Here is a 27,955-nt window from a genome sequence, read left to right on the forward strand (position 1 = left end):
TTTGAAACAGCCGCCTTTTAAGATGTAAATAATCTTTTATCTAATCCGTATAGTCGTTTTACTGACCTCAGCGTGCATATCCTTATTTAATTGTTTACGTCACTATGCATCTCGTGGTCGTTTCAATGAAATATTGTTCATGTTTGTCCAGACTGATGGACTGTGTGGTGCCGAATGGATATCGAGGAAACGTGGGACGTCTCGTGGTTTCGAGAGTCATCGAATGCATGACGCAGCTCGTCGAGGGACAGTTTCGAGCAAACAACTCGATGAAATCTTTTGTTTCGACGGGTATGACTAACATCAGGGTTGCGCCTGTTAAGTAAATTCCTGCCGGTTTCTCGAACAAGGTGCTTTCTCGTACAATTAGTCGTCCTTACAAAATGCAAATAATAGAACAATGAATTGTATAACTGCGAAGAATGAATTTACAACGTTCTTGAGAGCTTTAACGGTAGCCAATACAGCTGTCGAAGTCGGTATGTGATTATGTACATCGGGCACGATAAGATAAATTGTTATGCTTATAACAAACTGCATTCCCAGTCTTACAGGTGTAATGTACATATGTACATACATATATTCTATTACTATTATGTATACGTACTTAGATACATATAATCTCTTTGGATCGTGTGTAAGAGCCGTGAAATATCTAGATCCGGATTTATTATACGTTTTATATTCAAGTACGATTTGTTTCCAGCGCACGCTGTTCCCTTCATAAAAAAAAAAGACTACGGATAATATACGTATAAATCTGAGAGATTAATTAGCATGTATGCATAAATACGTGGAGCTCGAATACGAACGAGTAAAAAAAGAAATAGCACCATGACTAACTGCTCGTACCGTTACATTGTTTCTCAATCGCCGACACGTTATCGGGACTGAAATTCTTTTTCCAGTGTCTTCGATCATACGATGATTGGCAGCCTTCGCCTTGTCGGCCGCTCGGGCCATGACAAACAATAGCGTATTCCATTAGCATCCGAGTCTGCTCCTCGAGAGCAAACTAACCGACCATAACCAGGTGCTCGCCGGATTCGGGTTCGGTTCCGAGTCGGCCGCTTGACCACCGCATTCGTTTCGGGCAACGAGAATCAATCACTCCGCTAAACACATACGGGCTCTCGATTCGGTGGTAGATAGTTGTCCTCCGGGCATCGTCGAACGACCAAATATCTCAGATAAATATCTCAGACTCGTCTAACTGGTTCATCCACGAGCCACTAGTACTAACAAGTCATTCCTCTATATCGCAGCTCCTTTTTTTTTTATCGGGAAAAGAAACGTACTACGGCGGTTGGATCCAAGTTCAATCTCCTCTACGCGAAGTGATTTACGTTCGATGCCTCCATACCGGGCGTTACGACCGCAATTAGTAAGTGATCGCGGTTCTTTTTTTCTTGCGTTGGAGTACGGGACGGCGGTGTCGATGAACCGCGCGCGTGTACTTCTCGTTTTCGTTCCGAGTACGCGTCTTTGTCTTGGTCGTTATCTGTTGCTCGAACAATGAAATGCTTTGAACGAACGGCGGGCGGCGTCGGTGGCCATGCTAAACTTGTCGCTTCGATGTTGGACGAAGGCACTCGCTCGTTAGAACGGGGCTTAAGAATAATATCGGTAACGCAATCGTGCCAGAAGCATATTTCATTTGGCAAAGTGTTTCGGGAGACGGCACTTAGCGTTGGTACACGTCACCGTGGATCAGATTATCTTCGGTGTACATACCGAAGACTCGGAAGAGGGCAACGATGCACCGCCGGTGTAAGAAATAAGCAAAAATAGGAACAGCGCCGTGGCGCCAACGAGTTAATAGTTAATTGGCTAATGCCCGGCTAAAAATAAGTGGCGCATCGCCGACCTCGCTTGTATTCAAACTACATACATGCATACATACATAGGTGTATACCTATCCGTATGAAACCAACGCGACGCAACGCGAGCTTAATTCCTGAAAAGGAAAACGCACAAATGACTAGAATTACCTGCGTTTCATTGGCAGACGAGTGCGACGAAACGAAAATCGGTAGACGAAGCCAGACGGTTTTCCTATGAAACAAACACGCGTCTGGTAACGATTCTACGAATGAAAGAAAATTTACGAGACAAGCTCGAAATCGACGACGGTAGATTGTCTGCGTACGAAGCACAGCAAGTTTGTACATACCAACCATTTCCGAAGAAACTACTTAAAGCAACGAATTAATTACGTGTTGGCGTCCACTTTTCCGTTTCTCTATTCGCATGGTAACCGGTCGGACCAGGTGACGATCTCCTCCACCCGTGGCAAGGTGAAAAGACTCATCGACGGGCACGTGTATGCATAATCGACGCTCAGAGGATCCCGATTACGCGGACAAAGGCCTGACGACTTATCTCGTCCATCACTTCTATTATGCAAAGCGGTCTTTGCTTAGGTGTCGACACTCTGATGTCCAAATTTACAAAACATCTTTACAAACTCTTTGTCATTAATACAATACATTATGAGACTAAGAAATTGAATAAACGTCGACGCTAAATCGATTCGATGTAATAATTCAATTTAACGGATAGTCCCTATTGGAATTATTGTAATATGATACAAATTATTTGGGCAGACGCAATTTCATTGAAAGCTCCGATTCGTGGTGCGCGTGTATCGGCGCATCTCAAAGTCTACGGCACCCGCGCAATTTAATTCGCGAGGAGGGGAAAAGAAGTTGGCCGGGTAGCGACATAGCGCACGACAAAAGCTAAAAAGGAGACCGGCTGTCAGGAGGAGAGCTGACGATCTACAGCAGAAGTATGCTGCCGCTCTTTTACGTCGCCCCCTCCTTTCACCGTTCGGGACGCACGAATCGTAACAGGCTTGTGTGTGTACACCGTGGCTCCCAGACACCTAGACACTCACCCTCGCCAGGAAAACGTGGCGTCTCTGCCTCGGGGCTCAGGCGCCACTGTCTCCCTTCTCCTCGTCCCCCGTTTCCCTCACCAACCGCCCATTTCCCGGCGTCGGCCCTCACCACTCAACCTTTTACCAACACACCAGTCCACCGGCCTGGCAGCATACTAGTTCTGGTACAGTGACTGCCATTAACGTACTTAAGTAAGTGGTACAAGCCATATGCGTGGCTCTCGATCCAACCGAACGATAGATCCTAGATCTGATGATCTATGACGATTGATTTTCAACAAATAATTCGAAAAATGTGAATGATCTTCAAGAATTTAACATTTTGTAGATAAATTGAACGAGAAACTTCTAATAAATATCTATTTTGAGATTATAATTCATGAGAGCTAATACCGATTTGTATTATATTAAATACTGAATGAACGACGAGAACGGCAGTCGTGATCGTTGGACGTGCGTATTGTACGCGTTCACGATGCGTGGTTCATCGACAAGGAGCACACTATCGCAGCCGGAGGCGGGACTCGTTTAAAAACTATCTGGCGAGTGTTCTTCGTCGGGTGCCCCTGGTGCGCACCAGCCGCGGCGGAGTCGTCCGGCTGCACGGCGCGGCGCGCGGCGTTTGCTTTTCGAGACCGAAGTGAGTCAGTCAGTCAAGCGTCGACCATCGTCGGGATCGGTTGCCCGCGATATCTCTACCTTCACCTTGCCTGCTTCTTCGAAACGTGCTCGGTTCACTGCTCGGTATGAATTTTCTAACGATCGCGAAGAGGATCGGTAGATCGTGACTAGAAAAGATTTCAAACAAGCTACGTTCTTTCGATGGAGTTTGATCGAACACGATTTTCGTCGATCGTTTAGTCGTAATCGCTGTTTGGACAAGTAAACGTTGATCGATCGGAGATCAAACAATTTTCTTGATACCGAAACGCTCTTTGGTGATAAAAACTTGGAGGAAAAAAAATGTTTTCGCGAAACTTGTTGACTCTTGCGACGATGGTGTCCAGCCTGAACGCGGTCGTTGGCGCTTCCGTGGATCTCGATTCGAGGGACTACGAGATGCTCGGCGATAATCAGGGGAAATCCGATGACAACGGTAAGCTTATGCACATTTTAAGCTGGATGATTTCATGGGAAAGTTAACGGAGAACGGTGGCACCGTGACGCGGCTCGAATCGACCGCGTGAACGGTGGTATGTACACGTGGGTGGCGCCAGATATCGAGACGAAATCAATGGGAATAACAGAATCGCCGTAACGACGCAACGTCGCGAATTAAATTTTAGTTACTCGGCTCTCGTTATATAGATCCGAAGGTCACTTTAATACTTTACGAATGTTGTCGCTCGTATTTCTGCATCCTACTACATTGTCTTGCGGCCGAAGTTTATTATTACACGTGGCCTCCGCAGCTCGGGCACATGTCTCAGCGAAAAATCATTGATTACTGTCATGCATTTTTCCTCCTCGGAATATTGTTACGTACATTCTAGTCGCGGCTAATTAAATCCGGATTGCGGCAGCGATTAAATTTATCGTATTAACGGGACTTCGAAGACTCGCGCGGTTCGATAGTAAACGGCCAAGTACAAATATCTTTCGCGGACGTCCCGGAAGATTTGCGGACTGTTCGCTGTTCGACTTTGACGCCAGGGCAATAAAAGTTGGGAAACGCGGCTCTCTAAATTAAGACCACTGAAGTCGCTGAAGTACATTAATTGACTCTGTCTTTTCTGCATGTTACGCGACGCTCCGAATTCGTGGAACGTGCGCCGAAAATTCTCAACACTTCGTCAACTGTATTCAGATCCAAATGAAACACGGCGAAGGTTTCCCGCGTAAGTACTCGCTCTACCCGAGAGCTGTAATCTCATCGCTCGATGTCAAGTTTATCGTTGTCGAACGCGATCAAGGAAATGTGTATAAACGTAGAACGCGCGCTTGGAAGTCGCAAATGTCCCGACGATAAACGCGAGATAAGAGGGAAGCAGATGCAGAGCGGCTACGTCACGAGGCACGGCCACGGTAATTGCAGAGCTGTACGTCGTACACGTCCGAACAAAAGAAAAAGAAAGGCCTGCGTGCACATCGCGTCGCACCGCCGCCGCCGCCGCCGCGTGTTTAAACCGGCCCGCTGCTTTTTTGCCACCACCGGGCAACACGGCGCAATTAAGGACGCGTGCAATTTCAACGTTTTATCGATGCACGTGGGCAACCGATGGAAAAGTCGTTTAGAGCTTCCCGGTGACAGCGGTTGGCCCGGTTTCTTTTCGAAAAAAAATAGAAACAATCAATGAAGTCACGATCATGGGTCAAATTTAATTGGCAGACACGATAAAATCGTATTTCAGAAGGGGTCATTAGACCAGCGAGTTACGTACATAGCGAGACTTGTGTTCACTAAATATGACTTGTATTTCTCTCTGACTAATCTCACAATCTCAGATTTCACCTAATACTTAATTCTAAGCCAAGTTTCATACACTTTTCGTTCCATACGTATTCAGAGGTAAAGAAAATATACTTATTTGTATAGGCAGATAAAAAGAGATGACATGTACGAAAGTAAACCGGCTAATGCCGCACCGGGCCAGTTCGAACGATACACGATCGATCGATAGATTAACATGCCCGACTGGCGCCACCTGGGATATGCGAGTCCCACGGGATTATGTATGTACGATACATAATAGAAACATAGAGACATGTAAAACGTATACATATAGTAATAAATGGATGCGTAGCCAGACTTTACGAATTCCGGTTAAACGCGGCGGCGTTTGCGAAATAATAAATATTTAAATTTTACCGTTCGCACGATACCGAGTTTAGAAAGACGATAAAGTATGCGTCAGACGCCAGCTAGGCGCGCGGATAGCAGAGTACATAATGTAATGCCTATGTGCACGATAGCTACCTTCCGACACGCTTGTCTGCGCAGTCCTCGTTTACGCAAGTATAACACGAATCTCCATCCGTGAATTACGTGCGCATCGTGAATAATCATCGGAACACACAATGATCTTCTTCTCGGACGAAATTAGTTCCCCCTTACAGATAACGAAAGAGACGAGCCTTTTTATACAATCAGACGATAACGTACGATAAATCACTACGCTATGCAAATTGTCTGCCGTTTGTCAATGCCTCACCTATTTACATACGTCTTCATTGTTTTCGTTTAATCCGCTGAAACGTTCGATTTCAATATTACCGGATGCGCGTACTGTTCGATTTTCATAGGCTCGGGCTCGCAAGCTATGCGCGAATTCTACTATGTAGATGCATGGATGGGTTCCATTTCCTGGAAACATTTTATCGGCGTTATAGTTTCTCGGACACGCGGTACATCGCATTCTTGCCCCCGGGAAAAATATCTTCCCTGATCGCTTCTTCTTCGTCCATCCCTTTGGATGGCCGACCATCGAGGAGACGTCGCGTCGTTAAGCTACGGTCACAGCGTCACCGATAGACGACTCGTTCAACTCCCGACATCACCCGATATCGAACCGTGATTGAACGAATTCAAATCCCATAATGCACCTCGGTTGGAGTACAGAATATTTCAAGTGAAAATAATATTTTTGATATGCAGATCTATGTATGAATGAATTCTATTATGAAGATAAGGTACGATCACATTCTGATACTGTAGAGTGTGTAGATGCGTAGCCAGACTTTACGAATTCCGGTTAAACGCGGCGGCGTTTGCGAAATAATAAATATTTAAATTTTACCGTTCGCACGATACCGAGTTTAGAAAGACGATAAAGTATGCGTCAGACGCCAGCTAGGCGCGCGGATAGCAGAGTACATAATGTAATGCCTATGTGCACGATAGCTACCTTCCGACACGCTTGTCTGCGCAGTCCTCGTTTACGCAAGTATAACACGAATCTCCATCCGTGAATTACGTGCGCATCGTGAATAATCATCGGAACACACAATGATCTTCTTCTCGGACGAAATTAGTTCCCCCTTACAGATAACGAAAGAGACGAGCCTTTTTATACAATCAGACGATAACGTACGATAAATCACTACGCTATGCAAATTGTCTGCCGTTTGTCAATGCCTCACCTATTTACATACGTCTTCATTGTTTTCGTTTAATCCGCTGAAACGTTCGATTTCAATATTACCGGATGCGCGTACTGTTCGATTTTCATAGGCTCGGGCTCGCAAGCTATGCGCGAATTCTACTATGTAGATGCATGGATGGGTTCCATTTCCTGGAAACATTTTATCGGCGTTATAGTTTCTCGGACACGCGGTACATCGCATTCTTGCCCCCGGGAAAAATATCTTCCCTGATCGCTTCTTCTTCGTCCATCCCTTTGGATGGCCGACCATCGAGGAGACGTCGCGTCGTTAAGCTACGGTCACAGCGTCACCGATAGACGACTCGTTCAACTCCCGACATCACCCGATATCGAACCGTGATTGAACGAATTCAAATCCCATAATGCACCTCGGTTGGAGTACAGAATATTTCAAGTGAAAATAATATTTTTGATATGCAGATCTATGTATGAATGAATTCTATTGTAAAGATAAGGTGCGATCACATTCTGATATTGTAGAATTGTAGATGGTAACGAAATTGTACTACGTATAAACAGAGCACGAATCTACAAAACATAATCTAAATCTAATTTTATAAAAAAGAAATTTAGATAATTTTTTAATCATTATTGCACAAATAATTGTTGGAATTTTGTTCCAATCGTAAGTCGGAATGCCTTTAAATTGCAGACTGATGCCATTGTGACCGCAGCTTTAATCTAATGCATCCGACGAATCCGACGTTTATCTGCGAGCCGCGTCAATCTTCGGTTTCGAAGAAGCACGATCTTATAGAATTTTATATTTATAGTGCACAAAGATTAGGAAGCTCTACGCGTTTCTTGGAATCACTAACTTAAATGTGTACGTATCAAGAAGCAATTAGGGTCCAGATTTAAATGACAATGAATGTCGATTTTAAGTGAACGATTGTATTTCGCTACGGTCATATGATTATGTCTGTTCCCTTAATTAGGAAAGTAAAAAATATGAAAAAAATCGCAGTGTCACACGGAAAGAAGTGGCTCGTTTACACCCTTAATCATACAGTGAAACATGTAGAGAAACGTCGAGTACGTCACTTGCTTCCATAGATTCATTAAAAATTACGTAAGCCAACCAGATTCGAGCTTCTTATCTGCGCGATACAAACAAGTTACGGATAACGTACGAATAATTCTCGGTTCGGCTCGGTTCGTCTCGTCCATTTGAATGCATATTTATAAATTGGCGAGGTCGATTTTACGATATGACTCATTCGCCTACGATCTTAATCCCTGTGTTGCCTATTGTCAGTTCTCTTAGATAAATGTTGAAAACGTAAAGAATTCTGCGGTTTCGATTTGCGTCAAGGCAAATTTTGCATAAAGCAGCTGTCGACTCTCGTAATTATTTATAACGCTGGTGACAAACGAAGAAAGATACAATCTGATTAGTTTTTTTTTTATATAGAAGACTCAAGAATTAAATGTATTGCACATTCATTGCGAATATAATTTGAATTCAAAAGTGATTTTTAATCAAAATCGAAGAAACCTGGGACAAAAATCATATTTCAAGTTTCAACAAGTTTACTTATATATTTTTACTTGAAGCCAGTGGAAATAAAAGAATGAAGCGCATTGGTCTTCTAGGAATACTTAAACTGTGGCCATCGAAGGTCTTCTTAAGTGTCAACTTAAAATTTGATTTTTGTTCCATGACAACGGGCCCGCGTGTCGTCTCGGACGAAGCAAAATGTCGTTGAAAAATGCGAGCTCATCCGTGCACCACCGACAAACGTAACGCATGCACGCACACGCAAGCGTGGCCGATGTTTCACGTGTTCACACTCGACCGGGTTACAGCTGGTGTTATGTACGTTAGCCTGACACAGACGCGGACCCACACACGGCCGGAACGGTGGCGCCTGTCGGCCACACAAATGTGCATGCGTGCGTGACGAGTTTATGCCTCCTTGTCTTGTATACGACCACGCATACGTAAATACACGGAGCTCGGAGCGGCGGCGTTCGAGAGTGTGGGTGCACCAGTGGTCTCGTTTCTATTTGATAAAGTACGTAAGAACGGAGCAAGTCTACCTTGTCCCTGATCTTCGCGGCCTTTTTTTCTATTAAAAATAACGATAGAAACGGATGAAGTGTATCTTCGGGGCCCGAGACCTTCGCTTATTTAAATGAATCGAAGAACTACGGCTATCTCGTAGTTTATATCTGCGAGCGAATAGAATACACGGAAATGACGGTCGTCGCGTACAGCATTGGATATCGCGCATTACGTGGACTGGGTTACAACTGACACGCGGTACTTAAAGGCCGTGAATAAAACTCAAGGCATTTTTGTCAACGATCTCGTTCCTCATACGTGCCACCCACATAGGTGTCGACCGCTCCTGTTTGCTTCCAAATCGGGAGTGGGCAACTTATCAACGAGTTACATAGCTATAGCTCGAATCGAACGCTTACATTAAATTCAATCGGATTACGCGTTGGTAAAAAGAAAACTCGATCGGTTCGCGCCACCGGGTATAATAATAAAATTAGTGGTTGATGGAAAAATATATCGAGCTCTATTATCGCAGAATTCGAGCAGTGGATAATTAACGTCGATTTACTGAGAAATAACGATCAATTAATTGGGAGTCACCACCTCTTACAGTCCTGCGAGCATAAATCTGCGAAATGTCAACGGAGAGGAGAAAGTTTTATTCGTGGAACGGTTATTTATGGGCGAATGTGTACGATAATTCATGCACCCATGCACTTTTCTCCTCTCAACTCTTCCGTTATTAATTAAATACACAGGAATATTAATCAAAGTAACCACACCGCATCAGAAATCGAAAACATTTTATAACCGCTGTGCATTATCAGGCAAACTCAGTTCGCAGTGGATATTTTAATGACTTGGATTATGTGGATATATGAATATAATCTACATATTTGCCTCCCAGTATTCCTACTGAAAAGATATCAAATTATTTTTACACTTGTTGAGCTCGTGCTCATTAGCTGTAATAAATGCGTAGTGCCGATTTGAAAATTCAACTCGTACTTCGTGCTATCAGGAATCGCGCGCGTTCGGCCACACACGCGGATAGACGTTGAATGAATAATCGTCCCTCCATTCTCTTTATCGAATCCAAAGTTTGAGCTTTGGAGAACTCATTATTTTATTAAAAAAACACACACACACACACACAAAAAGAAAATGCAGATGCTGAAAAAGAAGCGAAGAAAATATGTGTAATGTAACCAGAGATACAAATATAACCCAGCTGTATACTTGAAACGCGTGCCCCGTCCTATCATACTTGTAATTCAACAGTGTTTGCGGTACACTCCTGACAAGTCGATGTGCGGTGTACTTGCGTGCGATAAGCATGCGTTGAACGATACACAAATGTATATTATTACATCCCGAGATTCGCACGAATCTACATTACTTAAAAAATAATAAACAGAAATTAGGCTCGTGCGTATGAAATGTTTTGTTTTCCTTAGTTGATGTTTTATTATTTAAACCATTACGTTGTAGACTTTATTGCTTCCTGTATTTAATAATTAATGATTTCCATATCTAATGCAATGCATCTGAAGTTTTTTAATCATTTATAAATATGTAAAAGAAATAGATAAATTATTTTAGTGTTTCACAGGAATATCTGTCTTGTTTGATGGTGACATTTCTTATGCACCAACCTAATACTATGTACCGTATATGTAATCATTGAAATGGACGCAAAAACAAGAAAATGGTTACATAGTGCAATTCCAGCGTCAGCCTTCAACGTGCACGTATGTACGTACAAATCTTTATCGCGAAATGTCCGTCAGGAGTGGCTGAACTTCCCAGACAGTCACGTAATGAGCATTTTTCTTTTTCCTTTCCGTCGGTGGCGCCAAACGGCCATAATTCTTCGTTCGTCTCGTCATACATGCAAAACATAATGCGGCTGAAGTCACCGTCTATTCCTCGATCCTCAACGATACAGATAAGTGCCAGCCAATGCTTAAATTCAATTAAATCGTCTCGTTCCCTGGCTCCAGCGACATGATCCTAGGATACCCGCAACGCGAATAATCGCTCCGCCCGTATAATACTCGATGATGTAATTCCGATAAGACTGCACTCGGAAACTTTCAATTTTCTGAAAACACCATCCACCCCGTTATCTAACACTTCTCCTTCGCCGGCTCTGTTCCGGATTCATTCGACTGACCGCGCCGTTCGCTCGTGCTTACGGGCGACGACGCCGACGCCGCCCGATACGTATTCCGCGGGAGTATTTCTGAAATTGATTTCTCGTCGGGACGACGCGTCGCGCACGAGAGAATTCCCCGAGTCGGTGGCGCCTAAGGAGTCATATAATCTTCGTATGTACATACATATCGGCCGATCGAAAATGCAAGACGGCATTCGGCGTCGGATAATATCGCAAACACATACACGACGCTTGGCGTCGCGGCACATGACTACGTATCCGTACGAACACGAACAAGCGACGTCCGTTTCTGGCCTCTATGCACCGTCGACGATGGATCAGGGACCATATTTGTAGTAAGCACATATCCGACATAGACGAGCGTTGTCGTCGGTCAAACCCGCGCGAGAGTTCGAGGTTGTCGTCGCGCGTCTTATGTTAATTCAGTGGTTCGTATGCGCCATGCCGCCCGTGTGCAGGAACGCACGCATGCGGCATGCATGCGGCATGCGTACCACTGCAACCGAGGATGCGTCGAATTCGAATGAACAAGCCCCGACCGCTTCTGCGGTGACTCCGTTCATTGGCTTCTCTCGCGACTTTCGCGTGCCTAATAATCGTGAAACTCGCGGACGTAGGAATTCTCGCGCTGCGAATAACATTCGTCATTCCGTTAAACTGTTGACTATCGGTAAAAGTTCGTGCCGGCTCTTAAGTCGAAAACACATTCTTTTAAAATCTGATTCTACTCAATTAAGTCATTTACTTTCAAACGATTTATGAACTTACGCATGGTAAACCTCATTTTTTTGGTATTTATGAACATTACTGAGATGCTATTAAAATACATTGAATTTTACATACACGAAGACATGCCTTATGTATTATATTTAAAAAAAACCATCTTTCATGTTGTCGACCTCTATGTCGTATAGGTAGACGGTAATCACTTACTATTAGCGTGTTCAGTCTTAATTACTCAATTTTGCATCGAGCCTCTTCCAAAAAAATTAATAACGTAAACCGTTTTCGTTTTAGAAAGTAGCATAAAATTGTTTTAATTAACTGCAGGTACTTTATCGCGCAGATTTTTTTCTTTCGTTACTTGGTTAATGCGCTTGCTCGATAGCGATCTGGGATGATAGCAAAAAATGGTGAACGTCCGCCGAAGCCGAAACGAACGTGCTGATACGATCGAAACACGCTGGTTCCGCTTTACCGCGGTGATTATTCAAAGTGAGCAGACTGCTTGCTTTTGTAATTACACAAAACGCCTGACGTTCCGTCGGTGTACTTTTCGATGGGCCTGATACCACGAGTTTTCGTGGAACCGATGTTTTTTCAGCGAACACTGAAAATTCTGCATCGCGAATAATTATTATCGATTCAATTTTATACAATTATTATAGAGCCTCCTTTAAATTAAATAGCCAATACGAATATTCTATTTTATGATTCCACTAAACTTCTGTGGAATAAGAAATCCCTAACTATTTAAAAATTAAGTACGTATTTGATATATTTATTATTAAAAACTTTATTATTTAGAAATATGTTTTATTTAAATAATGTATATTCAATTATTTATATTTATCCTATTGAAGTATACGTACTACATATTTGCACATTATATGAAAAATAATCTGATCGCTTTTTGTGCTATTATGTAAAAATTCATGTATCCTCTAATCACTTCATATAATGGACTTCTACTGAACCACAGATATTTTTTTTTTAATCGTAGCTTTGCATAATTCAGTGGAACGAAATAATAAGTTTACCGAATGTTATCGATGCAATCGGTATAATTTTATTTAAATCATCGTCGTTTGCATACACGAGGCAATAATTTAAGACAGTGCAATTATCGTGTTCGTCTACAATGAAATAACTCTAGGAATCGTTTCTGCGTAACCGCGTACGGAGCTGTAAGCATTAGCAATGCTCGATAGTGCATTCCTACTCGGTTGTAATTATAATGAACCTCTATATATAGCGGGCACCGTGACAGATTTGTGGAATCAATGTCAACGATTCCAAGGAGAGGTCTTTAAAAATACCTCGCCTCTACGAATCTACTTGGACGCACAGGTGGAAATACAAATCGATCTATTTCCACATCATCGATCGATCGTTACATTCACTGCGAATTTTGATAAAGGCACGATCTGAATTCATCGATCGTTCCTATCGCCTATGGTTGGTGCAAATCGTCAACCTTGTTATTTCCATCCGTAGGGATTGTTCCAATGAAAGTCAGTCTCGACGATGTTTCATCCGGTGAATACAGATCAGAAAAACAGATTGCGTGCTATTCCAAAATAGGCGTGAATGAAAATAAAGGAGGAGCTGGGTGCACGCACGCGCCACTTGTCACGCGACTTATCAGACCTGAATTCTTTCATGCTTCTTAAGAATCGAATGACCAGTTACCGGTTTCTCAACGAGTGAAACCATTTCGTAGAAAAAAGGGAACGGTGAAAAGTTATATAGTCGATAATTGATTGCTCGATATAACCGAACATGGTAAGAATGAAAAATAAAATCGTATATGAAGAATAAACGAATCGCTATCGTCCAATGAAAATCTGTTTCAATTAAACGTTAATTTGTAAAACGACTTTTTGCCCAATTTAATACGAACAGCGACGAGAAACCAGCTTATTAGACACGAGGGCAGCTGCAATTAACAGACGCGACAAATATGGAGGCGCATACCGCGTAATTATTAGCGTATCCTCGTTGGAAGACGCAACGAGTAACTAAAAAGCTGAGTTAAAGCGTTGTGGAATTTTTTTCACGCGACACTACCCAAATGACTTGTTCACCTGCTTGAATATGTTAACGTAACCGTAGATGCTCGCTTACCAAACGGGAACCGGTAGATACGTTGAAATCTGAGACAGGGGTTCTACTTCCTCTGGCCTTCTTCCGAAAAGACCTGTTCCAAACGATTGAGCTGCACTTCCTTCAGGGTGGCTGTCCCTCGTTATTTCTACAGTAAATCATCGGATACTTCAGTGATCAGACAAAAAGTGACTGACTATTTCAGCATTATCGATTAATTCTTATAAAATATTTTGCAATTCTCTAAAAGCAATAAAACGTACAAAACTTTTTACAGCTCGTTCGAATGTTTAAATGTTTTGTCAGTGACTCATATTATTAGAAATATTGGTTACGTGTTATTACTAGATTTTATGTATTTATAAAAAAATCGTATCTGTAGAAAATATAAAATATGCAAATACGATAATATCTGAGACATGAGATCAGAAGTAAAATGCATATTGTTATTTTTAAAGGATAAGACAAATTCCTATCTAAATTGGCATTACAAATGTGTTATTTTACATAAGTATCCGCAGTCTAATCATAAGGCAGACACATCGGAACGCTAGATTGATCAACTGGAGGACTGGCGTATCGGCACGCAAACTAAGTATGTAGTTTTTATAAGCAGGCCGTGTTATTTAACGAGGCAATGCACTTATACGCCGGTTTACCGTCTCTCGCTGGTCGACCGTAGTTCAGCTGTACGCACGAATGAGCGACGAACAAAGAGTTAAGTTAAGGGGATGTCATTCCGCGAGGCGTGACAATCCATTGAAAGAGTTTACTTTATTCAGCAGCCAATGTCCGCCGTAAAATTTTGCATCGGTATTTCGTAGACACTAGTATACACGCGAGCAGCTGCGATTTGTTTCAGAATGAACGAACAAATTTTTAACGAGCACACAAAAATGCGAACGACCCATTCCTGACCATTTACTACCGGCCTCTGCATTTTTACACAGTCATTCGACACGATGATCACTAGATAGCGGATTTTTATTCAAAATAAGACTCTCGTCGTTGAAACACAACTTTTGACATTTTTATGTATTACATGTATTGTTTATATTTTATATATTCTCAATTTTTCTCTAAATGCATCAAACCCGCGTTCTAGTAATCACATATAGTAACGAAATGACTATTTGATTTCCAATTTCACCTAACTATATTTACGTTGCTCGAAATCGGGGCGCCGGAGATGATAATTAAAGGTGGGCTTTGGATCCGACGCAACAAAACGTCCAAGCGTGTACCTATTATCATAAGATTTCCGTGATCCACGCATGTAATTTGGAGCAATTTGGCAATTGCATATAATTGATGAGGATGCCTTTTACTCGACGATGCCCGCACCGCGTCCACGCAGTTGAGTTAAGTAGGGTTAATCACTGGTTTGCCTCTCTCGAAAACATCAAGAACCTGCCTTCTAGTGCCGAAATACCAAGGCGCGCGTACACTCATACCGACGTAACGCGCACACAGACGGAGGCAAGACATTGGGTTATGGACTAAAATACATATACCTACCTGGCCTGCGGAATGGCAGGACCCAGAGGGACCCTCCTACTTCCCAGAAATAAGGGCCTCCGAATCCCTATTGTTCTTGCTAATTGCCACCCCGCATAACCACCCGTCTTCTGGCTTGCCTCGCTGGCTGGCCCTCTACTTTAATGGCCGGGGGATGATAGTTACAAGTCCCAACGCAAATACCGGCTTCGTACTCGTACCCTTTGTGAAACGAAAATTAGCCGAAACTCGGAGATAGGCCTTGGCCGGGGACAATTTTTCGGACCAAGTATCTGTTACGAGAGAGCTGCCCATCGGCTACAACCTTCGATGAGAAATCTTCAGCGCTGGGTTTATGGTTCGACCGTTTAATTTCAGGATGGAAAGAATCGAAGGATTCTTTTGGACCCATTGTCTACGGTTTACTTCGTGAATTCTAGAGCTTTGATGCTTCACTTCTTTTCGTTACGACTCAGATTTACGAATCTATATTCTATCTGGCCACCATAAATTTATTTTCTGTTCAAGATAGATTCGATGAAATCGAGGAGACTTCTTCTGTTTATAGAAATTTGCAGAAATTATCTTAGTTCCAAACAAAGACATAAAACTCGCGTAATTTCGTTTATTATCCCTTCATATCAAACAGACATGTTGACTTAAGTAACAATAATCCGAATGGACAATTTTTTCAATCTTGTTCCGATCCCAATTTCGTTGTTCCTCTTTTCTCTTAAATTATCCTGAACTATAGACTGCGAATATTTATGCAAAATTAAATGACCAATCAAATCTTTGAGAAGGAATTTCTTTTAGTGTTTAATCACTATAATATGCAATTCATTTCTGATACGTTGAGTACTGCATATTTTAAATACTTTTGGACATTTAAATTTCCTATAAATGCATAAAATCCACAGATCAACCCTAACTTCAATGAGAATAAAAGCAATTAGATAAATGTTTGAAAATTGGAAGAGACTTAATGTTCTGTTGAAATATAATCGCAACATATGAGAGAGTGGGCGCCCGTGAAATTGATTTGGCTCGTGTCAACGTCGATAAAGAACTTAAGCAGCTCCTTCTTTCGATTCGACGTGGAATTCAGTCCAGCTCCTTTCGGAGGGGACGTCGTCGTAACGCAGTACGAAAAGCAAAAGTTTTATTGAGCCCGGGTTACCGAACAGGCCGGCCAGCCGGCCGGTCCGAAAAAGAGGAAGAGAGAAAAACCGGCACATTATGTGGGTGCACTTGTCGTCCGTTCGGCGAACCGCTTTGTATCCTGCGTTCTGTTTGGTATTTTACGACTATGCGCGTGACCCTATAAACCGCGCTCTTCTCCCGTACAGTCTTAAGATATTAATCGATTTGCGTATTGCAAAATGTACGTCTTCGGAAAACTCTCGGTTGAAAATCCCGTACCTTCATTAGAATTCATCAAACTTTTTAATATACGAATTGAGAAAAAATATATTAATATTGGATATCTGAAATCCGAATGCCCCACTGTGCGACGGGTCAAAAGAATGCGCCGATCAGATTCCATCGGAATGTGCTTAGTAAGAAAATTAATTTCGTTCCTGATATCGACCGAAAAAATAAACCTTGTTCTTGTCGCGGTACGAGAGGAGGAAAGTTTAATCGATGCCTTGTTCTTAACCAGTCATCCTTTACAAAAAAGAGAAAACGAAGGACCCGGTCCCATTAAACGGATGCACTGTTGTCTCTCGTGATTATATGCGTTTACAGCGCAGCCATGTTCGAATGTGTGCACCTTGAAAATATGTAAGAGTAGTCGAGCGCGGTCGGAAATATGTATTAAAACCTATCTTAGACCTCCTGGAGAGAGACACGAAGCCGTCCTCTGTTGCAAGTCAATGAAGAATCGACTAAATTTGTGCGGTATCCAGACCCGTTTAATGGGGATCATTAGTTACAGCTTTTATCGGTTGTCCGTCCACTATTCTGATCTACCACTGGTCAACTCGTAATAAAATAACTCCATTGAAAAAAAAAGTATATACCTGCATATATTCGAGCTTAACGAACCAATTAGCCGACTCCTAAGCAACCCCAACAATTAGCAGGATATCCGCTGTACGGTTTACATTTCATATTTTAAAGTCAATATCGGAACTTGGAAAGTCGCTGGGAAAATACTAGGAGGAAATCTATCATCGAGTAGTTCCAACTGTTGCTTCGAAAGTATTCGGCGATCGGAGATATGTATATACCGGTGGAAGCCAATAAAAGGTCCGCCAAATTTGTTCAGTATCCGATTCCATTCATCGCGGATCACTGCTTAACCTTGTTTCTGCTCATCGATCCGACGATCTGGACGTTCCGAATACCGCGAAGACAGCGTGCCGCTCGACGAAAGTTTCTCACGAATCTTTCGGGGAACTCTCCGAGAGGACCGGTCCCTGTGTTCTCGGTCCCTCCTTCTTTTATCTTACTCTTCTCCGACGTCTTCTTCGTCTCCTACCTCCGGTGGCCACTCCTTTCGGCTGCAGCGTCGATGAGGAACCTTCCTGACGGTCTCTCTTCGCATAACTCTGCAAGTTCATAGCCCACTCACGGTCAGAGTATACGAACAGGTGTCCCGCGGTGGATCGTACGACGTGACTCGCTTCGGCAACCTTTCTTCCTCTTTTTTCCGTTTCTTTTTCCTCGTTTTAAAAACCGTTTATAATTCCTACCGCTACCTTAATACTCTCGGCGTGCCCCGTTCCATTCGTTTCTCCTCGTGTGCACCACAATCTACGACCCGACGATCCCCGTGACAAATAAAATGTCTTTGTCGAGACATCGATTGCCGTGATTTATAGCAGTATTTAGCAACTGCTATTGTGAGCGCACAGCGTATAGTTTGCAAAAACGAGCAGTTAGCAATGTAACACGAGCACGATGTTTATGATCTGATTGCGGTACAATGGGAACAGCGATACGATTAAGTTATCATTACAGAATTTATAATTCGTTAAGGGAATCTGTTGGAAATGGGAAGGATGAAGGAACATCATCTCGAATTTCGTAACATCTATTTTAATCAAAGGAAGATCGCTTGCTCAACAGGTCAAAGGACCTGTTGCCGTTGAACCACGCACAAAACTGACTGCCGTTACTAAGATTGAGAAACTACTTTTATATCTCACGCTATTCATCTTTCATCGTTAGACTGCAGATTTTACACATTTGCAAGAACAGCGAATGGGAAATTATTCACAATATTAAGGACTGAATGTGCATTTTCACTATGTGATTATAGAAATATATTATATCACATAAAAATCTTTAATCTGTTCATCGTACGGAACGAACGTCGAGAGATTCGATAAAATCTGTGACTTCTGTGTTTCGACGAATAATTTCTGTCGTATCGCGACGACTTTCTTCTCCATTGTGGCAGAGGCGAAACGAATTCATCGCAAGAGAGCACGCTTCCGTGAAATTCAACGCTGTGTCGTGACACTCGACCACCAACGCAGTTTATGTCGCAGTGGAATACTAATTGCGGTAATTTAGAACGGTGGATGTTACTAATTAGAAATTAAGATAGCCTGTGTTTTACAATTACTCCGTAACATGCCTGTCGGAATGAACAATTGACCGCAAACGTTGTTTCAACTTTCTCTCGGCACCGTTTCATTCTATTCCAACGAATTGTTAGGAACGTATCAAGTTTTCACCTAATTTTTATTTCAACCAAGTGACAGCCAAACGAAACGCATGATAATAAACCGTAGATATATATAGATAATAAATAGCATAATTAATTGTTTGTTCAATAACTGTTACTAATTGCCTTGAATTACGCAAACCATTACCGCTGTTCCTATCAATTAGGAAATTCAATATTAGTGATTATTAATACGTACACGAATTGCCTCGTAATTAGCCGACTAATGCCATTAGCGTCTAGCTACGGCGCGTCCTCAATGGCTACCTTGTAACAGAATAAAATTCACGGGATTTAAATAAATGCGCGTGCACACATATACGATGCAATGTTACGTAACGTCCGTACATTAAAGATACACTCGAGAGAAACTCATTAGTTTCATCATTCCAGGCGGTGATGTATGTAAGCGCCTCGTACACCCGTATGTAAAGATATATACATATTATACAGAATACAGGGTGTCGCAAAAATCGCGCTGATTCTATGTGCAAAAACAAGTCAAGGAACGATAATAACATATTTTTAATTAATCCTTTAATTTCCTTTGAACTCTAAATATCATTTCTGAGATAAAAATTTTTCTTTGCATTATAGTAGCGTTTTATCATTCTTGACGTAGTATAACAAAATGATTTTACTCTTCCATATATAATATTAAAAATACGTACTGAGAACATCGCCAATTTTGACAATTTCTATTCTAATACACATTAATATTATAACTAATAAATGCTCATTCTCGAAACTGTTTAGAATGGTGTTACAAACAGGATTGTCTTATTAGAATCATTAGAAACTTGTTGGCTAACCGAACAGAATCCAGTCAGTTGTGCTACGATTTTTGGGACAGCCTGTATACGTGGATCGTCGCTCTTCTAATTGCATATACAACGGGCCTCGTTCAAATCAAGTTTCTGTCGAGCACGGCTTTCTATCCTCGGGCATCATTGCTCGAGTCGTTTGGATAAACGAATCGTAACCCCTCGGAGCGTGGTTTTAGCGACTCGTTATCGACGCGAGTATCGATTATGTTTTTGCTCGTTGAATACCAGTTGGATCGAGCCGGGCTCCGCCGAAGAGCTTCTTACTGCCAAGTGAAATTCTAACGAGACGTAGTTTCATGCATGGTTTTATAGGTATATTGCACGTGGTACTGCGCCGCTTTGTGAATAGACGATCGAATGAAAAAAGTAGGCCGAATTGATCAGCAAATTATAGAATAAACGAACAACAGTAGGACGAGCTAAGTACTTCTCGTTTCGGTTCGTCTCAATAATAAATAAGCGATAAACAACGAGTTAAATGAACCCGTCGCTTTCGGTTCTGTTGTAATTCCAGCAAATAAACAAGCTTATCTGAGATACAAGTAACCAACATGTGTATCTCGTTAGATACATATATTCGATGTCCCGGCGAGTTACATAGTGTATCGGCACGTTACACTTTACATGCATGCATACATGCATGCATGCATGTATGTACGTATATTACATATGTAGCGTCGGGAAGTTAAAGATTAAGCTTCGTTGAAAGCCTGCTCGCATAGCGTATGTTGGTAAAATTATTTATCGAGAGATACACAAAGAATTCGCCGATCATGCCCGAAGAAATCGGACAGTCTTATGAGCGCAAAAAATATAAGGAGAATGTTCGTCGAACCTTTCAGATCTATCTTTTTGTGCACGGTATTAAGAATATATATTTTTTCTTTTTATTTAGCCCCACGCATGCATTTACATATTTTTACTTTACCTATTTTCCTACCCTTTCTCGAAAGAGGTGATTGAAATATTAGTTTACCCAGTTCTAAGTTCAATAAAAAGAAACAAATAATCTCGTCAGTCTACATAACTATAGAACACAATGACACACAGGTATAAATAGTATAGAGAGAATCGAAGAATCTTCGAGATCAATTCATATGCTTTTGGAACTTGCGATCGCTTGGCGATCGAGGAAAAAATGTAAAAGAAAGAAACAAGAGCGATATGAGTAGAGACTAAGGGAGGCAGGGTAGAGCCTGTCGGGAAATAATTAATATGCCATGGACGCATAACGAACGACCGCGAGCCAGTCTGTTTGTTTTCAGACGGGTCTTCTTCAGTTCCAGGCATGTCGACCGTATCTCTCTTTTGCCCGGGCCTTCTCGACCTCCTGCTGCTTCCCCTTTTCCTTTTTTATTTTAAACGCACACAAGGCCCTTCTCTCCAGTCTCCTTCTGTCCTCCCCTTCTCTCTCTCTCTCTCTTCTCGACGGAGTACCATTTTCTCTAATTTCTCCCTTAGCTTTTTACCTTCAGGGGGAAGAACACCTTTGAGAGAAATTTCAAGCCAGTATAACTAGTTATTCAATGATATCCAGTAAAATATTAGCATCTTATCGAAATTGAACATATACTCGAGAGTACATTGCTTGTTTTAGAAAATTAATTCATGCTACTTTAAATGCTGTTCGAGATTAGTACAGTTTCTTATTTTAGTTGAACGTTTTATAGAAAAATATTCACGCAGTCACAGGGAATATAAATTTTCTTTATAAATTAGCTGGATTGAACGAGCTATACTGATTGCGAATCGCACGTAATGAGAAACTGCATACCATATGTACGTATTTTCTCTATTTTAATTCGTCTTTTGTGACTCGGCTATTTTAGCGTCTTTTTTCGATGAGCCGATCCCCGTACACAGTAGGAAACAGAATGATGAACGATGAAGAAGGAGAGGACGAAAGGGCGATTGATGAAAGAGAAAGAAGATGAGACAAAGAAAGACTACCGCTGTAGGCTTATTAGCAAGAAGTTAGGGAGAGAAGAATGCAAAAAGTCGTGTCCTGGGCAAGATTGCCATTTATAAAATCATTAAACTAGGATAAAGAGCATTAAAATTCTGTATTTTTCCAGTTGAAATCCGAACATATCTAATTCGAAAATAAATCGAATGTCATCTGATTGTTATGAAACATTTACGAACAACACAACAAAGTCTATAATTAATTACTGCAGATTTCTATGCGTTTATACTTAAGAGATTCTGCACGTGTTATGAAAAACCTACAAAATATTAGAAGCGACAAGAATATATTCCCTAAAACCTTACTTGAAATATTTAATTTTGCACAAAATTCCACAGCCTATTACTTGAAAACGGTGCACATTCCAACGGCTGTCCAGCACAGCTTGCACGATAAAATAAATTATTCCGGCGAGCAAGGGGAACTTGAAGGGGGAGGCTGAGGGACAATTAAACAAGCAAGAGTAAAGTCACGGATAAAGATGGTTTCGCATCATCATAATAAACAAGCGGCACGATGGTTAGTCACCGTGAACTGCTCCATGTCTCTCTGTTTATTTCTTACGGCGCTCATTAACACACCACGGAAAGAGAACTCCACTCTCGCCGTGTAATGTATATTTACGCTATGTCAAGTACGGTCCCAGTGTATCGAGCCTGTTCCTCGATGTGGTTCTCTTCCAGACCTCCTGGTTGAAACCTCTCCAAGCAAAAGATTTCAAATATTTCTTTTCAACCAGTGTTCCTTGCTTCCGCGCCATTTATTTTAAGAAGCTTGATAAATTTACATGTTGAAACATGCGCGCACCGTGTACGTATGCTTTATACAGGCAAACATAATAGTATTTCTTTGTTTAAACACGCGACACGATTTTCGCGTCACGTACGAGAGGATCGTAAATCGCTTCGGTGATATTGCGCAAGGCTTGGTAGCCGACAAGTAAATGAAAGTGAACTCTGTTATATACCTGTTGCGACGTATAAGATATAATCTTTGATGACTTTCAGTCAGCTACTCATTAGAAGAAGCCGCCAAGTATCAATGCCGTTACGCTCAAGATACTTTAACGTTAACAAAATTATATTGCACGATCCTCGATAAGTCTTATCGAGCACGGACTACGGACTTGTAAATAAAAAAAAAAGTCATAATCAATTAACGACCGAGTAACATTATCTGAATCGCATAAAATCAACAAGCAGAAATTACAAAATATACAGGAAGTTGTACATGTGTACACAGATGGTACATAATATTACGTTATCAGTCAATATTCGTAACTCACTATTAATCATGACTTTTAATATAAAAAATCAGAAAAGGCAAATGTATCAAATTCCCTTACACGGCTCCCTGTTTTATCGGACTCTTTCGGTATTATTTCAAGTTTTGTGACTTCAGCACTTTCATCGCAATGGTTTCAACCATAACATCGAGAACGTATAATTTTATTTGAATTTCATTATCATAATTTCACCGAGGGTGAAATTCAATCGCGTGTATTCATTCAATTCTATCTTCTACTAACTTTTACGGTTGTTGGCTCAGTTCAAGATCTACCTCTAATAACGAAAATTGATCGATATGAATATTCTTTTTGTTCGCAGACCCTCCACACGTTCACGAGGTGAGGTGTTACTGCAATCAACCGGAATGCGTGCCTCAAGGATACATGTGTCGTGGCAGAGGCTGTTTCACCGAATTACCATCGAATGCAAATCCTTCGTTATTAAGAGCGGAGCACAGTACTTACAGCGGTTGTCTTGACGAGAGTTTCAAAGAGCGGCAATGTCCCATGGGATACCTGTGTTGCGAGCAGGATCTCTGCAACCACGTAGATAGCCCAGCCATGAGAAACAGGCTCAACAAGACTCTCCAAGGTTAAATGAATGTTCTTTGCAAGTTCATTAAAATTGCACAGTCTCGATGTATAGAGTGTCTTTTTTCATGTTTCCGTAAAATGCTATTTTCGTCTTGTTTGTCATGTCACGAATATGTTCATTTTGCATTAACGTTGCGAGGGAGCAATTTCATTCTGTTATCTAAATCTATTCTATAACGTAAACCTCGAGTTCAACTTGACATTCTATTTGTATATTGCAGCACAATTATCCACTTCTGTAAAGTCTTGGTACATCGATTTAAAATAAATGGTTCAAACCGAAGGTTGTGCGAATTTGTGAATAATAAAATTATCTGGATAATTTTTTTAAACCTTTTAAATACAACGTTTAATTCCTGTTTGCAGAGTTGTTGGTGAACCAAAGACCTTTCGTTGACCCGGTGCAACCGATCAATCCCGGTGGTCAATCAACAGACGGATGGTTCAGAACTGCCACGATTGCTGTTCCAATTTGCGGCCTAATCGTTCTGCTGATATTAGCCAGCCTGGCAATTAGATTACTACAGCCCGTACCGACGCAAAACGATAAGCTCGGACCACATTGTATACCCGATAATGGACCGCCGTTATTAGGACCACCGAAAGTGCCTCTCGTTTAATTATTTCGCAACCCCAAAGACGTTCGATAAAGTGTTCTAGCGGATAGACATTAGTAAAGACTGTCTAGAAAGCTAGCGGGCTTGTATAGCTCCACTTGGCTGTGAATTTTGTGAAAAAAAAGCGACTGCTATAAATTATAACATTGCGTGTTGTGCACCGATTGCTGCAATTCCTCCGTACGACGACGCATGGTCGTTACGAGTGAGAAAGAGCTAACAAAGCAAGACCTTTGTACATGACGTTAATTAAAAGAAGAAGAAATTGCAAAAAAAATCAAACGCATTGTATCGACCTTATTGTAGCATTGTAAATAATTTATCTATTTTCTATCGCATATTAAATGATAATCGCTTGTTTAGGCGGCATATAAATATAATAGTATATAAATGCGTTCCATGATGTTCAAAAGCACAGAGATCCAGCTACAAGATCACGATAAAATTACAATACAATGTCACAGGGATGCAAATCTTATACTGCAATAATAATAATGACCTTTTCCATCGAGTAATAATATTGAAAACTGAACGAAGAGCACTAAAAGTCTGATAAGTGTTTTTTAATCGTATAGGATACCACCTCCCGAGAAATCTGTCACTCCGACGCATTGTATACTCGTCACGTAGTAATCGTATTCCATTTAAATATTATTATATTGTGATAGTATGGTATAATTGTACGATAACTATTATATTATTAAATGTACGTAGCACGATTATTGTTTCACGACACGTGTTACTCATGAGGGATGAATCGAAAGTGAACTTACAATATATTGACATAATTTTTTCAGTAATCGGTCTCTATTTATTTTTTCCTTTCATCAGTTACATACACATGCCATATCGATACCCGATATTACAGGAAGGGTATGTCATTATTTTGTAAAATAGGTAATTTATTTGATCGGCTCAGAAAATTTGTCTTGCTCCGTTTCGAAATAGTAACCATAAAATGTTATGATTAATATAAATGTTTTGACATCACAGTTTAAAATCGTAAAATTCACGTTTCCCACTCTCATACTTCCTTTAGCAATTTTCATTTGGCTCATACCTCTTTACTCATCCACGGTCCTTCCACACTCTTCTCTCGGGGAAAAGTATAATAGCTTATAAAAATACTGCTTAAGGTATGTATCACCCTCTTTTGTATCTACAATTTGTTCTTCCCAATGGATTGGGCTTCCAGTCAAGTTAAATTGAATATTCGAGCAGGATTTGTGTGTTTCCTATGTACATGTAACATAAGAGATACTAAGTTTTGCTCTTCATGCTTGTAATCAATCGACCACCGCAGCCTGCATGGCGGGCTTCAGACGTACCAGGTAAAAACTCGTGGTTTTAAGATAGTATTTCGCCAAATGATTTAACGTAAGCTTCGTGGAGTTTGTTGATAAAATCCGGGTCACTTCTTAACAGATAATTAAAAGCCTGAAGAAGCTGATTTCTTGTCAGTGGTTCTATGGGTCTGTTTAAGGGTTCAGGTGGACTGGGAGCAGCGAACATAACGGGGGGAATTAATGCCGGTGCTGATCCTCTTCCCGATAAAGTTCCCGTAATAATATCTTCTGATGCCTAATCAAATTTAAAAAAAGTCTCACAAATCTTTCACTTTCGAACCTAAATAGATGCACAACCTAACACGAATTGACAAACTCACCGATGCGGAAGCGTGAGCGAACAACGATGCAAGTGGATTCGAGTTACTAGAACCAATAATATCTGAGACCGGTTGACTCGTTGAATTAGAAGACGGCGCGCTCGATGGTGACTGTATCCTAAGGAATCCCGTTGTACCATTAGTGTCTGCAGTACTCTGATTTATAGATGATGAAACTTCTTGTGTCGTAGGTGCAGGAGTAGATATTATTGAGTCTTGCTGAGGAGTCGTTTTATTCCGCCTTTTAGATCTGTTTGTAGCTGAATTACTAGCAGCGTTGTTAACAGTCATTATAGCAGTCGGAGTCGTTTGAGATTGCTGTTGAGTAGCTGGTTGCGGAGTTATAGATCTATGCTGTTTCTCGATATTTTCTACTGTATGAGCTGCTGGGTGTGACATTAATCTGGCAAGCAAAGGTTTACCTTCAGTTGCAACTGGAGTGGGCTGATCGCCAGCCTTAAAATGCCCAGTGTTAACCTAAAAATATTGTAAAAACTAACATATTTCTCATCTCTGACCTCGAAATAATAAATATAATTCATTGCATACGAAACTAACTTTTGCCTTTGCAAAAAAGTCCATTACACTCTGCGAAGTAACATCTGGACCTAAAGGCGCAGCCAAAGGTCCAGATATATTATCGGTTCCAGGAATATCCAGAGGAGACTTAGAAATCGGTCCCTCTCTGGTACTTCCACCGACACTGTTACTGCTACTTCTGTTAATATTAAAATCCTCTTGAGCTTTGCTAAGCATACTAAATATATCAATGTTGCTTGCGTTAGGGCCAGAGTTTCTTTTAACATTAACAGCAGGTTTGCTACAAGCTTTGCGATTTTCTTCAGATTCTTTGACAAGTTTATTCAATGTTGCACCAATGCGTATACAGTCTTCCTTATCATAAAACCAAATGCCATAAATGTTGCATCTAGAATTTCTATACAGTAAGAAAGGCTCTTGGAGCTGTAAGTCCAAGCCCTGAGTTACTGGCTCCACTAAGTTATTTGTATTTAATCTGCAAAGTAGTCAAACCAAACAATAAGACTTCACTCATTACGATTAACCATAATTTAAAAACATTTTTTGATGCATGAGCTTATTTTGCATAGAATCAAACATTTCTTACAATTCCATACAACATGATAGTTGTTATAGTATATGTATATTCGTTCGTTAGATCAGAACATGATACAAGTTCAATTGATCGTTTTACTAAGTGAATACCCGAGAAATATAAGTGAATACTTTTAATGTAAAACATATGTACAGATAAATATATATACCTATTCATGATAAGAACACTGTTATAGGGTTCGCCATTTCGCGAGTATACGAATAAAGCACCTGCGATGTCCGTTTTCTCCCACTCGTTATTAACCGCGTTGAAAGTATAAAGTGCTACATGCGTCGCAGTCTCTAAAATATCCTTCACGTAGGGGTCTACCCGTTTCAGAGCGGCCACGTTCATTCGTAACCCTGTTAGATCCGTCATGTTTCTCTCGCAGATGGTTTAGTTCGCAAAATTAAAGAACAGAGATTCTCTTTCCGGCACAATTGAAATTTAGCTTATCGTTAGCTCTTCGAATCAATCACAAACGCCACTGTATTTTGATATAGTACAAGCAGCTGCACGTATAATAAACGTCATACGTTGTTACAGCTACGAGTTAGTAACATCACAGAATGCCGACGCTTCCATTCCTTTTACCCCAACGTTCAGTTCTGATTCGTACGAAACTGCACGACGCCAAGTGATCGAACGAGTAAAAATAAATGGTTGGTTCATGGAAGGAGGATCATACA

The 27,955-nt window shown here is 41.1% G+C and overlaps 3 protein-coding genes across 6 annotated transcripts in view; 2 read left to right on the top strand and 1 right to left on the bottom strand.

Annotated features, from left to right (window-relative positions):
• Positions 1-3,244, top strand: part of LOC108623457 (uncharacterized) — an 11,649-nt gene extending 8,405 nt beyond the window's left edge. For all 4 annotated transcript variants that reach the window (XM_026812338.1, XM_018021977.2, XM_026812337.1 and 1 more), the window contains one exon: positions 152-3,244. The gene's annotated coding sequence lies outside the window, so the exon portion shown is untranslated. The remainder of the gene's footprint in view (positions 1-151) is intronic.
• A 236-nt stretch (positions 3,245-3,480) lies between these two features.
• On the top strand, positions 3,481-25,286 carry LOC108623496 (BMP and activin membrane-bound inhibitor homolog). The gene is made up of 3 exons (XM_018022052.2): positions 3,481-3,998; positions 23,595-23,867; positions 24,236-25,286. The coding sequence occupies exons 1-3, from the start codon at positions 3,866-3,868 to the stop codon at positions 24,487-24,489; spliced, it is 660 nt and encodes a 219-aa protein (XP_017877541.1). The 5' UTR covers positions 3,481-3,865; the 3' UTR covers positions 24,490-25,286.
• DCP1 (decapping mRNA 1) lies at positions 25,275-27,955 on the bottom strand. Its single transcript, XM_026812286.1, has 5 exons — positions 27,436-27,955; positions 26,711-27,167; positions 26,153-26,629; positions 25,815-26,067; positions 25,275-25,721 (listed from the first exon to the last, which is right to left on the bottom strand). Exons 1-4 carry the CDS (start codon positions 27,642-27,644, stop codon positions 25,834-25,836), a joined length of 1,377 nt encoding a protein of 458 aa, XP_026668087.1. The 5' UTR covers positions 27,645-27,955; the 3' UTR covers positions 25,275-25,721; positions 25,815-25,833.

Source organism: Ceratina calcarata, unplaced genomic scaffold, assembly GCF_001652005.2.
Source record: "Ceratina calcarata isolate Rehan_Ccalc_2016 unplaced genomic scaffold, ASM165200v1 scaffold27, whole genome shotgun sequence".
NCBI classification, from domain to species: Eukaryota; Metazoa; Arthropoda; class Insecta; order Hymenoptera; family Apidae; genus Ceratina; species Ceratina calcarata.

What these genes read in the sequence shown, in the direction of transcription:
- DCP1 (XM_026812286.1), bottom strand. Translation starts at nt 27,644, where the DNA reads ATGACGGATCTAACAGGGTTACGAATGAACGTGGCCGCTCTGAAACGG. An exon ending in ACTTTTTTGCAAAGGCAAAA is followed by an intron (nt 26,630 to 26,710) that starts GTTAGTTTCGTA and finishes CAATATTTTTAG; the next exon opens with GTTAACACTGGGCATTTTAA. An exon ending in TCGCTCACGCTTCCGCATCG is followed by an intron (nt 26,068 to 26,152) that starts GTGAGTTTGTCA and finishes AAATTTGATTAG; the next exon opens with GCATCAGAAGATATTATTAC.
- LOC108623496 (XM_018022052.2), top strand. Translation starts at nt 3,866, where the DNA reads ATGTTTTCGCGAAACTTGTTGACTCTTGCGACGATGGTGTCCAGCCTG. An exon ending in GGGGAAATCCGATGACAACG is followed by an intron (nt 3,999 to 23,594) that starts GTAAGCTTATGC and finishes TTTTGTTCGCAG; the next exon opens with ACCCTCCACACGTTCACGAG. An exon ending in GCTCAACAAGACTCTCCAAG is followed by an intron (nt 23,868 to 24,235) that starts GTTAAATGAATG and finishes TCCTGTTTGCAG; the next exon opens with AGTTGTTGGTGAACCAAAGA.